Source organism: Balaenoptera physalus, assembly GCF_965194825.1.
Source record: "Balaenoptera physalus genome assembly, chromosome: 2".
Taxonomy (NCBI): Eukaryota; Metazoa; Chordata; class Mammalia; order Artiodactyla; family Balaenopteridae; genus Balaenoptera; species Balaenoptera physalus.
This window is the reverse complement of record NC_138883.1, coordinates 15,373,205-15,387,086: the sequence shown is the minus strand read 5'-3', so window position 1 is coordinate 15,387,086 and position 13,882 is coordinate 15,373,205. Positions and strand designations below refer to the sequence as shown.

The 13,882-nt window shown below is 36.7% G+C and overlaps 1 protein-coding gene across 14 annotated transcripts in view; it reads right to left on the bottom strand.

Moving 5' to 3' along the window:
- EML5 (EMAP like 5) overlaps positions 1-13,882 on the bottom strand; it is a 166,668-nt gene that overhangs the window by 109,994 nt on the left and 42,792 nt on the right. For all 14 annotated transcript variants that reach the window (XR_014260948.1, XR_014260949.1, XR_014260950.1 and 11 more), the window contains exons 5-7: positions 12,392-12,577; positions 10,387-10,522; positions 8,837-9,038 (exon numbers count right to left, since the gene is read on the bottom strand). Coding sequence is in view for 11 of the 14 variants with exons in the window: in XM_082451170.1 (XP_082307296.1) it covers positions 8,837-9,038; positions 10,387-10,522; positions 12,392-12,577 (524 nt within the window). In the remaining 3 variants the exon portion in view is untranslated. The remainder of the gene's footprint in view (positions 1-8,836; positions 9,039-10,386; positions 10,523-12,391; positions 12,578-13,882) is intronic.

Here is a 13,882-nt window from a genome sequence, read left to right as displayed (position 1 = left end):
GTTTTGGTATCTGGGTGATGGTTGCCCCACAGAATTAATTTGGGAACGTTCCCTCCTCTTCAATTTTTTGGAATAGTTTGAGGACAGGTATAAATTCTTTGTATGTTTGGTAGAATTCCCCAGTGAAGCCGTCTGGTCCTAGACTTTGGTTTGCAGGGAGGTTGTTTTTTTGTTTTTGTTTTTGTTTTTACTATAGATTCTATCTCACTTCTAGTGATTGGTATGTTCAAATTATGTGTTTCTTCTTGATTCAGTTATAGCAGTTATGCTTCTAGAAACTTGTCCATTTCTTCTAGGTTGTCCAATTTGTTGGCATGTAACTGTTCATAGTATGCTCTTATGATTTTTTAGTATTTCTGCGGTATCAGTTGTTATTTCTCCTCTTTCATTTCTTATTTTGTTTAGTTGGATCCTCTTTTCTTCTTGGTGAGTCTGCCTAGAGGTTTGTCAATTTTGTTCAACTTTTCAAAATATCAGCTCTTGGGTTTATTGATCTATTGTTTTTTTGATCTCTATTTATTTCCTCTCGGATCTTTATTATTTCCTTCCTTCTGTTGACTTTGGGTTTTGTTTGTTCTTTTTCCAATTCTTTTAGTTGGTAGGTTAGGTTGTTTGAGATTTTTCTTGTTTCTTGAATAAGGCCTGTATCACTATGAACTTCCCTCCTAGAACTGTTTTTGCTGCATCCATAGATTTTGTAAAGTTGTGTTTTCATTTTTGTTTGTCCCTAGGTATTTTATGATTTCTTCTTTGATTTCATCATTGATGCATTGGTTATTTAGTAGCATGTTGTTTAGTCTCCAAGTGGTTGTTCTTTTCCTGTTTTTCATTCTGTGGTTGATTTCTAGTTTCATACTGTTGTGGTCAGAAAAGATGCTTGAAATAATTTCTATTCTCTTAAATTTACTGAGGCTTGTTTTCTGACCTAATATGTGGTCCACCCTAGAGAACATTCCATGTACAACTAGAAAGTGTACTCTGTTTTTTTGGATGTAGTGTCCTGTAGATATTAATTAAGTCCAACTAATCTACTATGTCATTTAGAACCTCTGTTGCCTTATTAATTTTCTGTCTGGATGATCTGTCCATTCATGTCAGTGGAGTGTTAAAGTCTCCTGCTATTATTGTGTTGTCAATTTCTCCCTTTATGTCTGTATTTGTTTTATATATGTAGGTGCTCCTATATTGGGAGCATGTATGTTAACGAGTATAATATTCTCCTCTTGTATTGATTCCTTTATCCCTGTACAATGCCCTTCTTTATCGTTCTTTCTTTTTATTCATTTATTTATTTGGTTGCACAGGGTCTTAGTTGCAGCAGGCAGGCTCCTTAGTTGCAGCTTGCCTGGTCCTTAGTTGCAGTACGTGGGCTACTTAGTTGCAGCAGGTGGGCTCCTTAGTTGCGGCTTGCCGGCTCCTTAGTTGTGGCACATGGGCTCCTTAGTTGCAGCTCGACAGCTCCTTAGTTGTGGCATGCAGCCTCCTTAGTTGTGGCATGTGAACTCTTAGTTGTGGCATGCATGTGGGATCTAGTTCCCTGACCAGGGATCGAACCCGGGCCCCCTGCATTGGAAGGTGAAGTCTTAACCACTCAACTGCCAGGGAAGTCCCCCTATTATGTGTTTTTGATTTGTGGTTACCACAGAGTTCTAGTATGTTGACTCATCACTATATCAACTTGCTTTAAACTGACAGTCATTCAAGTTCAAACACATTCTACAAGATCTACATTTTATATTCCCCTCCCCCACATTTTGTAATTTTGATGTTCTATTTTACATTTTCATGCTTATTCTTTTACTGTTTATTGTAATCATAATCACTTATACAATTTTTTTTTTTTTTACTGCTTTTTCATCTACATCTGGCTCATTTAAGTGACCTTTAATCCTTACTATATATTGCCTTTCCTATTGTGATGTTTCCCTTTCCTATAGATTCTTGCTTCTCTTCTATTTAGAGAAGATCCTTCAATATTTCTTTCAGGGTAGGTGTAGTATTGCTGAAATCTTCTAATTTTTGCTTGTCTGAGAAATTCTTTATCCCTCCTTCTATACTAAATAATAATCTTGCTGGGTAGAGTATCCTAGGTTGCAGGTTTTTCTCTTTCAGGACTTTCAATATATCATGTCATTCCATTCTGGCCTGCAAAGTTTCTGCAGAGAAATCAGCTGTTATCTTTATGGAAGTTCCCTTGTAACGGACTCTTTGTTTTTCTCTTGCTGTATTTAGAACCCTCTCTTTAACTTTTACCATTTCAATTATGATATGTCTAGATGTGGGTCTGTTTGGGTTCATCTTGTTTGGGACCCTCTGTGCTTCCTGTACCTGTATATCTGTTTCCTTCTTTAGGTTTGGGAAGTTTTCAGCTATAATTTCTTCAAATACATTTTCGATCCCCTTCTCTCCCGTTTCTCCTTCTGGAACTCCTATTATGCATAGGATGGCACATTTTATATTATCCCATAGGTCTCATATATTGCTTTTTTTTTTCATTTGTCTTTCTGTCTGCTGTTCTGATTGGGTGATGTCCATTATTCTATCTTTCAGATCACTTATTCATTCTTCTGTGTCATTTAGTTGGCTATTCGTTGCTTCTAGATTGATTTTTACCTCAGCAATTATCTATTTTTTTTTTGAATTGTCTATTTTTGACTGGTTCATCTTTACGGTTTCTAGTTCCTTGTTACAGCGATCTGCTTTCCTATCAATAATCCTTCTTAATTCAGTTAGCATTTTTATTATCACCTTTTTGAACTTGGGGTCTGGTAGACTGGTGAGCTCTCTTTCATTATTTGTTCTTTCAGGGAATTGCTCTTGTTCTTTCAATTGGGAGTAGTTCCTCTGCCTTTTCATTTTACTTAACTTTCTCTGTCTCCATGAATTTAGGAGAGACTGTTATTGACTACAGTCTTATAGGGATGTTTTTATGTGGGAGTGTCCCTATGCAGACTATGTGTGTCCAATGCCTTTGGTGCAAGGGCTGGTTTTGGTGTGAATGCCAGCCACATCTTTCCTCAGGGTATGCTGGCCATTATCCTCTTGATCGGGAGGGGTTGGCGGTGGGGGGGAGGGGCAGTTGGTGTTGGAGGATCTAAAGCCTGTTCAGGGCGTAAGGCAGGACTCCCTCTCTGCTCCATGGCTATTGCCACCCTGTCAGGGACAGGGTCTGCTCCTCAGTTGTTGGAGTAGAAGCCCTGAGGGTCGGGCTTGACCAGGCTCTGTTGCCCTTGAGTGTGTGCCCTGCCCCAAAGGAAGTGAGTGCTGAAGCAAATGAGGCCTGTGCACTCACAGAGGACCTACATGCCACCTGTGTAGGCATCTGCGGCTCCACTTAGAAGCAGGCCGAGGTTGCATCCCTTCCTCTGTTGTGTTTGTCCCAGATCTAGCACAAGGCTGTAGTGTGGAGTAGGCTGGGGCTGGGGGTCAGGGTACTGTGGCTGCAGGAATTGAGGCTGCACTGCTGCCAGAGATCTGGGCTGTCTCTCTGGCAGTCTTCTCCCAGGAGTTGGTCTGCCCCAGATCTAACGCTAATCTGCAGTGTGCAGTGAGTAGGAACAGGGCACTCTCACTGGGAGACCAACTGCTGCATGCTCCTGTGTGTGCTGACAGGGGTCACCACCACCCCAGGCCCACGGTCTGTCTCTGCGTCTTTTCCCAGGGCCTGGTTGGCCCAGATCTCATGTCAGGCTGTGGTATGGAGTGAGCGGGGCCAGGGTGTTTTCCCCATTCAGACTGGGGAGTATGGTGAGGTGGCAGCCACCAGTGCAGGGCTCTCTCCACCCTGACTATTGGCAAGTCAGCATGTGCACGCTCCTTGCAAGTAGAGTCTAGGCTGCTCTAGCCCTTCTGTCTGTCCCAGTGGTTCTCCCAGAAGGTAAGGGAGCTTGTCTCCTCTGCGTAGGATCCTAGGACTGGGATGCCCAGATTGTAGCTCAAGCTGCTTGCTCTCCAGGGCAAGGATCCTTCCATGCAGACCTTCTCCTTTCAGATCCTTCCCAGGGGTGCAGGTCCTGACCTGATTATCTTTTTTTTCCATCCTACCCAGTTATATGAAAATATTTCTTGCAGCTTTGGTTATATAGGAGTTCTTCTGTCAGTTTCCAGTTAGTTTTCCAGGAGAATTACTCCACATGTAGATGTATTTTTGACGTGTTTGTGGGGGGAGTGAGCTCCATGTCTTCCTACTCTGCCATCTTGATCCCCCTCCTTGCTTTTACATTTTTAAATGGTTGAAAAAATTTTTCAAAGAATAACATTTTGAGACATGAGAAAATTACATGAAATTCAAATTTCAGTGTCCACAGATCAATTTTTATGGGAACACAGCCACACCGGTTTGTTTTCATATTGTCTATGGCTGCTTTCATACTACAGAGGTGGACCTGAGTGCCTGCAAAACAGATAGTAGATGTATGTGACACAGATCACCTTGCACTACTTTGGTGCACTACAAATTGCAGTGACACAATTATAACCTGATAGAATCTCAAGTCCTATGTGTATTGTCACATCATGGCATTTTATTATTTTTTATTTCCAGCAGATACCCATCATGTCAAAACAAGAGAAAAGTGAACTTCGAATGTTGCGTTTTTAAGGCACAGTAGAGTGTGGATTACACCGCTATTGAATTAGATGGTAATGCATTATGTTTATTATGCAATGACAGAATACAAAGATACATTAACATTACCAGACTAAGCACTCATCACAATATTTTCAACTCACAGGAAAGCAATGGTCAGAAAAATCAGAAATTTAAAATTACAGCAGAATGAGGTTTTACTTACAAAAGTAAGTTTTCGAGTGGCTCATTTGTTAGACAAGCAAAGAAAGCTATCTATTGGTAATGGATTAACTAAATAATTTTACATTGCAGTAGCTGAAGAAATGTGTCCAAAAAAAATAAATTTAAGACAATTAGCCTTTTGGCAAGAACAGTTGCTTAAAGAGTTGAGTGTGTTGGGAACAACATCAACAGTTAATTAAAAACAAGGCAAATACTTTTGAGTGGTTTTCCTTGAGTCTTGATAAGTCAACAGATGTTACTAATACTACTCAGTTGTTTATTTGAGGAGTCAATGGCAAGTTTGAAGTGATAAAGAATTAGCTTCTACAAGTAGTTTGCATGAAACAACTACAGGCTAGAGTATTTTCAAAGACATTAGTGAGAAAACAGTAATCCAATACAATGTAAAATAGAATCACATTGGGGTATAAAAATATGTATGGGGAAAAATGGCTTAGACAAATTTACAAATTTACTTGAAAATGTAAGTTGTTTAAAGCCTATGAGTATTCACTGTATTATTCTTTTGCAAGTATTTTGCGCACACACACCCACACACACTTGAATCATGTGTTTTAGAACCAATAGTGTTAAAGGTGAACTTCATTTTCTCCAGTGGATTTAACCATTACTGGTTCTGAGTTTTTATCAGGAACAGTAGCTAAAAATCCTGACTTGCCCTACTACACAGCAGGTTAATGGCTTAGCAATGGTAAAGTTTTATTATGATATTTTGATCTGAGCCAAGACTGAAATCTTTCCAAATCAAAATTGCCCTCAACTACCATTATTATTATTATTTTGGCTGTGCTCTGTGGCATGCGGGATCTTAGTTCCCTGACCAGGGATCAAACCTGTGCCCCCTGCATCAGAAGCACAGAGTCTTAACCACTGGATTGCCAGGGAACTCCCTCAACTACCATTATTAAACACTGAATAGCTTTAGAAATTAGCTTTTGCTGCAGATCTGATACTGTTTCTTAATAAATTGAACCTAAAATTATAAGGCAAAAGCAGAACTAATTTGAAACTGTTTGAAGGAAGGAAGGGAGGGAGGGAGGGAGGGAGGGAGAAAAGAAAAGAAACAACAGGCCCAAAATGGAGTCACTTGTGCTAAGCCTCACATCAACAAACCAAAACTTAATAACTAACCTAACTGCAGTTTCAGCTTCTCCCAGGAGTGGAATTTTAAACCAATCATTCTGAAATTTCCGATCCACAGTTATGAGGTAATCTGCATGACAGATTGATGGACCACCTCCCCTACCCTTCCCTCAAAGGAAGGTGACCTTGCCTGAAATAATCCTTTCTTTTGTTTTTGACTTTCTTGTCCCACTCCTTTTCTGCCTTTAAAAACCTCTCATTTTGTACAGCTCCTCAGAGCACTTTTCTACTTTCTAGATGGGATGCTGCCCAATTCATGAAGCATTTAATAAAGCCATTTAGGTCTTCAAATTAACTCAGCTGAATTTTGTTTTGTAAACAACACTGTGGTAAAGTTATTGGAACTATTAATGTTGTTTGAATAATAACATCAAGCTGCTTTATATACTTCCTGTGCTATCAAAAGTTGAAACAAGAAGCAAGATCTCCATCCCCACATAAATTTGCAGGGGATATTTTTTCATAGCTTAATCTATAGTTCTAGCATGGTGTTTTGGACTACTCCCCTTGGGCAAGCCCTGGTCTTGACTTCTGCCCCTATGCCCCAGTAGAAAGCCATAAAGAGCCCAAGTTTAATCAATGGAAGAAAAATGCCCTCAGTGCAAAAGTGGCTTTGGCCCACAACTGCTCCTAAATTCCCATTTTTTTTCGCAATGTGTCTGATAGTTCCTTTAAACTGTTCAAAGAACAGTTTAAAGGTGATTTACATTTTAATCAGCATTTTTAGTTGTTTTCAATGGAAGAGTTCTTTCTGAATAACTTGCCCACCAGTAATAGAAACAGAAGTCTGAGCAATTGTAAGCAGATAGAGTAGGGAGCCTCCAGAGAAAGAGAACCAGGCATGGCTTTCTTGACAGAAGTCATTTTTTGGCCTAGGTCATTTTGTGATCTAAGCCTGGCCACACCGCTTGTCCTTGTACAGGTCTCAGTAATTAATGACGTTAAGGAAACAAAAGGATGCAGAATCAAATGATTGTTATCAATAGCAAAGATAATAAATCAATTGTAAAATCTCCCAGTTCTGTTTCAGTGGTAAAGATTAGCCAGAAGTGCTCAACTACCAGATCAACTGGAACCTAATGGGTGATGATTTTGACCTTTTCTGACCCTTGTGATTTCAATCAACTAAAGCTTGGACTGTTGACTTTTGCCCTAATTCTATGCTGAATTCTCTTCTGCCCAAGCCCCTTCATGAATATATGCCCTTAGCTTAAAACTCCCCCAATTTTGCTATTGGGGAGACACGGGTTTGGGAAAGATCCCTGGTGTTCTCCTTACTTGCTTCAAGTAATATAAATCCTTCTCCCAATCTTTGGCTTGACTGTGTCTTTTGGTTCGACACCCACCAAGAGGTGAACCCAGTTTACAGGTAACACAATTACTTTTTAAAGGACCAGTTGTCCTTTTTTCATAGTTATGCAGCAGCTAATGACAGCAGTCCTCCTAAAATGCAAGAAACTAAACAATAGTTCCTAGCAAACCATGTGGGTGAAGTGTAGCCCCACAGCGAGTTTCTATGTGAACCCAGAGGTATAGCATCTCCCACCTACATAAAACTAAGTAACACAGAGATAGTAAATGGCATGATTGACTAACATACCATTTAAAATATCAGTAGTTATCTGGAAAGAATTAGGTTGCATCCCCACCTCACTTGTTACACTAAAGTAAACTTTACATAGATTAGGAGTTAAACATAAAAAATAAACCCACTAATGTACTAGAAGAATATACTGGAAAACTTTTTAACTTTAGGGAGGATTTCTCTATGCTAGAAAACTCAGAAGTCATAAAAGAAAATGCTGATAAATTCAGCTGCATAAAACAAAATAACAACAAAAACTTCTTCATAGCAAAAAACCTAAACATAGTATAAAAGCAAGTAACAAAGGCATCGAAGTGGAAAAAATATCTCAACTCACATCACTGACCAGTAGTTCCCAAACTTTAGTGTACATCACAGCTACCTGGAAAACCCCAAATTGGTTGATTTCTGATACAAGGTCCTGTATAATGCACGATAATCTGCATTTCTTACAAGTTCCCCTGTAATGCTGATGCTGCTGGTCCAGAAATCACACTTTAAAAACCACTGTCATAGACAAAAGGCTAATTGCTGCTTTCATATGTAGACAGGTATTAGATCCTATATTAAAATAATTAGAAAAAGACCAGTGTACTAATGGAAAATACGCAAAGAGCCTGAACAGACAGGTCAAAGAAAAGAAAATACAAATGTCCTCCAAACGTATGAAAACATACTCAAGACCCCTCAGTATGAGAGAAAAGCATGTTTTCAAAATATAACAAGATATCATTTTTCACCTTTTGGGATAATAATTAGTGCTGGCAAGGGTGTGGGAAAACAGGCACTGTCACACATTGCTGTAAGGTATGTAAATTGTTATTGCCTCTGTGTAAGGCATTATCTATCAAAATTTTAAATGCATATGTCTTTTGAACACTGCTAAGAATTTACCATAGAAATATTCATATTTACACAAGTACGAAATGGCAAAGGTATAAAGACATTCGCTGCAAGCAGTGTATTTAGAAGCACAAAACTGGAAGAACCTAAACTCCCATCAATGATAGATTAATTGAATAAATTACAATACACAGTGGAATATTATATAGCTGTTAAAAAGGTAATTCTGCACATTTTGATATGGAACAAACTCCAACTTAGGTTTTTAAGAGAAAAACCCAAATCTTATAAATAGTTGTTAATTCTATTAATTTTAAGCACCTATTATATTCATTTGTTATACCATAAGCAGATAAAATTTAAAACTAAGGGTTTTTTAAAAAGTTTTTCTTATGCTTCTCTAAGGACAAATTCAAATTCCAGCCTATGCAATTACTTTATGAATTGCTTACCTGACTGAACGATCATCACTTCCAGTCACGGCCAAAGGTTTAGTAGGATGGACGGCAAGTGCCCAAAGTTCACCTTCACAATGCCCTTGCATAATTAGGAAAGGTTTGTTTCTTTCATGCACCACAATTTCAAAAATTTCGCTGTCCTGTGTTCCAACTAGAATGTGGTCACCTCGCCAACAAACACTCCTTACAGACAAACCTAGTCAAATTGAATTGTATTTAAGATCAGTACTGTAATAACAGAATGCCAATCTGCCTAAACCACTGTTATTTTTTATACCTTAGATATAAGATAAAAGGAATCTGAAAGTCTTGGATCCACACATTTTCTTCATTTATCTGTACTGTTTTCTATGTGGACTATTTCTATTTTTATATACCTAATTTCTACCCATCCTTCAGGGCATACACTCTTCTTCCTTATTGGACAACATCAGTCATAGTCTGATCACTTCCTCAGCCAAAGGCTTATAACAATAGTGTGCATCATCCACAGAGAAATTATTCACCATTCAAGAACTGTATTATTTTTCTCTTATAATAATCTGACTTTTCTCGTGTTTATATTTCATTTATTCAATGTGCTCATAAAATCATTAAGAAGAGAGACTCCTACTTTTTTTTATATACAATCCCTTTTGTAACCTCAGGAGAGCTAGTGTTTTTCTCAGTTTTCTCATCTATATAGTATGGTCAACATTAAGCTGCTGTGTAACTTACAATGTAAGAATCAAATAAGAAAAAGTGTCAAATTATTTTGTAAACTTTAAAGTACAATAATGCTCAGCAAAACTAATGAAAACAGTATAACAGTTAACACTTACTGGATGATAGTTATGTGCCAGACACTCTTCTAAATATTTTACATATATTAGCTCATTTAATTCTATGAAATAGTTACTCTTATTCTCATTTTACAGATGAGGTATGCAGCTCAAGGTCACACATCTAATAAGTGACTGAAATATGGCTTAAACATAGACTTGTGTAACTTCCAATCCTACTCTTATAATACCACACTAGTGGATAATACATTTAATTTTATAGTGAAAGATTCTGTTTTATTACATCAATTTTTAAAACCCCCCCCCAAAGGAAAAATTACCTCCTGATGGCTGACAAATCTGGATGAAGGAAAAACACATATACATGAATTTAAATAATCCTAAACAAAAGTTCCCCAGCTCTCAACACACTATTTTCAACAGTTTATTTGCTAAACAGTTACATTTAGCGTTCTAATAGTAATATATTTTCAAAATTTAAGGTTACCAAAGTTAAGTACCTATCAAATCTCTCTGTGGGTCCCATTAAAACAGGCATTAGACATGAAAAGAATCTCTGTCGCAACAGTAAACCTAGATGGTCTTCAGGCAAAATTTCCCCTCTTCAGCAGAAGGATTTTAATTAAAATGTATACAGTATGAAGGAGCAAATATAAGTCTCATTTATTTTACAAAACATACTTTGAAGTTTAGTGAAAGAAACCGACAACCCTTGGTACATTTAGAATTTGGCTAGTAATGAGATATTTGTTCTGTTATTACCTTTGTACCCCTGGTCTGTCTCCCTGAGATCAATCACAGTTATTGGTTTAAAAGTTAAATCCCAAAGACGAATACAGCCATCTCTGCCACCAGTAGCAAAGCCTTCTTCACAAGCATTCATGCTAAAAATTCCTGCCTAGAAGAGGGAATAAAATAATTTAACAATATATGCTTTTTAAGAAAATATACTATATATGATGGTAGAAATCCACTTAAAATTTTTTTGATATGGCATAGGAATAATCAAATACATCAGAAAACACAAATGATAATCTAGAAACAAATCTATGCATATATAGGAACTCAGTATATGACCAAGGTGGTATTTAATGATATGGGCATAACATAAAAGAAAATTCAGTCAAACCTTATACCATATATAGAAATGAATTACACAAAAACAAAAACATAAAGACCAAATTCTAAATGTAAAAAATGAAACAAATATATTAGAAGAGTCAGAACACTTACGTAACTTTGGGCTGTGAGAGAACTTTTTAAGCATGGCAGGTTACCCACCAAGGCATAAAGGAAAAATTTTCAATTTTTCATATGAGAAAAGATATCGTAAGTTAAAAAAAAACAGACTGGGGAAATATTTGCAATGTGTATGACTGTCTAAAGGTTAATATCCCTAATATACAAATGAATAAAGGAAAGAAAATCCAACAACAACAGTAACAAAAAAAGAGTACAGGATAAGAAAAGCCAATTAATAGAAAAGGAAATTCAAGTACAGTTGACCCTTGAACAATGCAGGTGTTAGGGGTGCCGACCTTTGTGTAGTCAAAAATTCTAGTAAAACTTAGAATTGGACCTCCACATCCAAAGTTCTCCATATCTGCAAGTTCTGCGGTATCCATGGATTCAACCAACCACAAATTGTGTAGTACTACAGTATTTGCTATTGAAAATAATTTGCATACAAGTGGACCCTTGTAGTTCAAACCCATGTTGTTCAAGGGTCAACTCTAGTCAATAAATACATGAAATTTCACAAATAGACAGGAAAGAAAACTAAAACAAATAGTTATTATTTTTCACCCAGAAGACAAGCAAAAATTTACAATAGTGGACACAACCTGTGCTGATGAGTATGAGGAAGAAACTGGTATTTTTATATATTGATGGTGAAAATGTGAATTGCCACAACCTTTGTTAGAGTCTGCTATTTCTGGTCTTTAGGCATTTTGCTTAAAGCAAGTCCTGCTCTAAGTGGTTCTTTAATATATTTAATATGTAATATATATTTAATAGTGATTCATATTAATATATGTAATCGCTTTTCTACTTGAGATTGTCCTGCTACCAATATGGCAGCTCTGTGCTTTCTAGCTCCCCTCACTATGTGAGGGACTCAACTGCTAAAAAAGCCCAAATCAAAAAACACTAGAAGATTTTTGTTTGTTTGTTTGTTTTTTAAACTATTTTTGGCCATACCACATGGCATGTGGGATCTTAGTTCCCCGACCAGGGATCGAACCTGGGACAGCCAGGGAAGTCCCTAAAAACACTAAAAGCCTTCAACAACAGCTTTTTTTTTTTTCCTGATAACTTATTTATATGAACATCTCATGAAGTACAAAAATTAAATTCCTTTGCCACTCACTTAATGAATCAATGATATTAAAATTAAAAAGTTAATTTTATCCTAGAGCTATCCCCAAATTTCCCACTGGTAAATTGGCTAAAAAAGCACTAGTTTTATTCTAATGTGGTTAATCTAGGATACTTTCAGGTTAAAGTTAACAAGCTTTTTTTCAACAATGAAAGACACCATACTAAAGCAATGGTTTGAACAAAATAATAATTATACTAATTTAATTGCATAATGTTTCGTCATTGAAATCTTGAAAACAAACAGACAAATTAATTCAATTGTAATAGTAGTTTTCAAGTTACTGAATTGAACAGAAAGTCTGCTATATTATGGAACCTTTTGTTCTAAGACAAGAAGGTAAGTAATTAATACCTAAAAGTGTTTAAAATATTTAAATATACTTACAGTATGAGCTCCTTGTATTGTTCGTATAAGATTAATTCCTTTCCAAACATATATATCCCCATTGAGTGCACCAGAATATGTTAATTCATCCCTTGCACAGGCCAGGCACAATATCGTCTGAAGGTCACCAGTCTTACCAAAGACCCCTCGTTTTGGGGTCAGAGCATTTCCACATAAACTCCAGAACTAAAAAGTACATAGTATAATCGAATTACCAAAGAATGCTCATAATATAACCAAAAACATTTCCAATACTTTGATGCTATATTAGAGCAGCAGACTAGAAATTACCTAAGAAACTCCCTTATGATACAATAGCGTTCAATGGTCGCATCCTCATCCTAGTGTTGTCATTAGCTATGTTACAGCAGATAAATCACTGTTTCAATCCTTACTGTAAGAATAAGGGGGGGTTGAACTAAACTATTTTAAAAATATGCTGTTTCCCTTAGGTTTCTGAAAAAAAAAACTACATAATCTTTTAGACAGATTAAAAAGTTGGGAAGGGTTAGCAATGAAAATGAAACTAATATTCATTTCTTCAGTCACACTGGCAGTCACATTTCAAATGCTCAAGAGCCACATCTACCTAGTGGTTACTCTATGGGACAGCACTGATCTGGATTCTAGAACAATGGTTCTTAACTCCTGCTGAGCATAAAAATCATTTGGATACCTGGGCTTCACTCTCCAGAGATTCTGTCTCAATTTATTTCAGTGGGGGTTCAGGTATACTGTGTCATTAATTTCCCCCAGATGATTTTAATATGCAGCCAAAGTTGAGAATCACTGATTTAGAAGAAAAAAATAGACTGAAATTGGGACTTACTGAAAGGAAGAGAACCAGCTATACTTATGCACAGAAATCACAGAGATTTTTAAATTTAAAAATCATACATTGATTAAAGCATTCATGAGCTATTTGAATGGGTAAGTGATCATTTTTAGTTCTTTGAGGCTTCAGATTTTAAACTTAGATCTTTAGGTCTTAGAATAAGATCTTGAAGATCAGGTAAGATCTTTTAAGTACATAATATTAATAAATTATATTACTTTAAGTGGTAATTTACTTATTATAAAGTTGAACTTATTCTCTGGGCCTAATTTCTTTATGCAGAACTATTTAATGTGTATACTCCTGCCCTGTCCCATATTCATTTCTTTCTTTCTGCAAACATTAAATTTACCTGAATCCACATAAAAGAACAAAAACCCTCATCATGAAGATTTATGTTTGACTTCCCTATCTTCTTCCAAAAATGAACAAATCATTCCAAATGCGTATCTCTCTTATTTTTAAGTTTTACGAGTAAAGGAATTGCTCAGCTTCAAAAATATCAGAGAGCAACATACTAATCTTTTTTTCATCTACCTCTTTCTCTGTCTCTCTCTCCCTCTCTCTCTGTCTCTCTCTCACTCTGTCTCTCTCTCTCTCTATACATATATATATATACCCATGCACGTATATATACACACACACAAATATGTGTG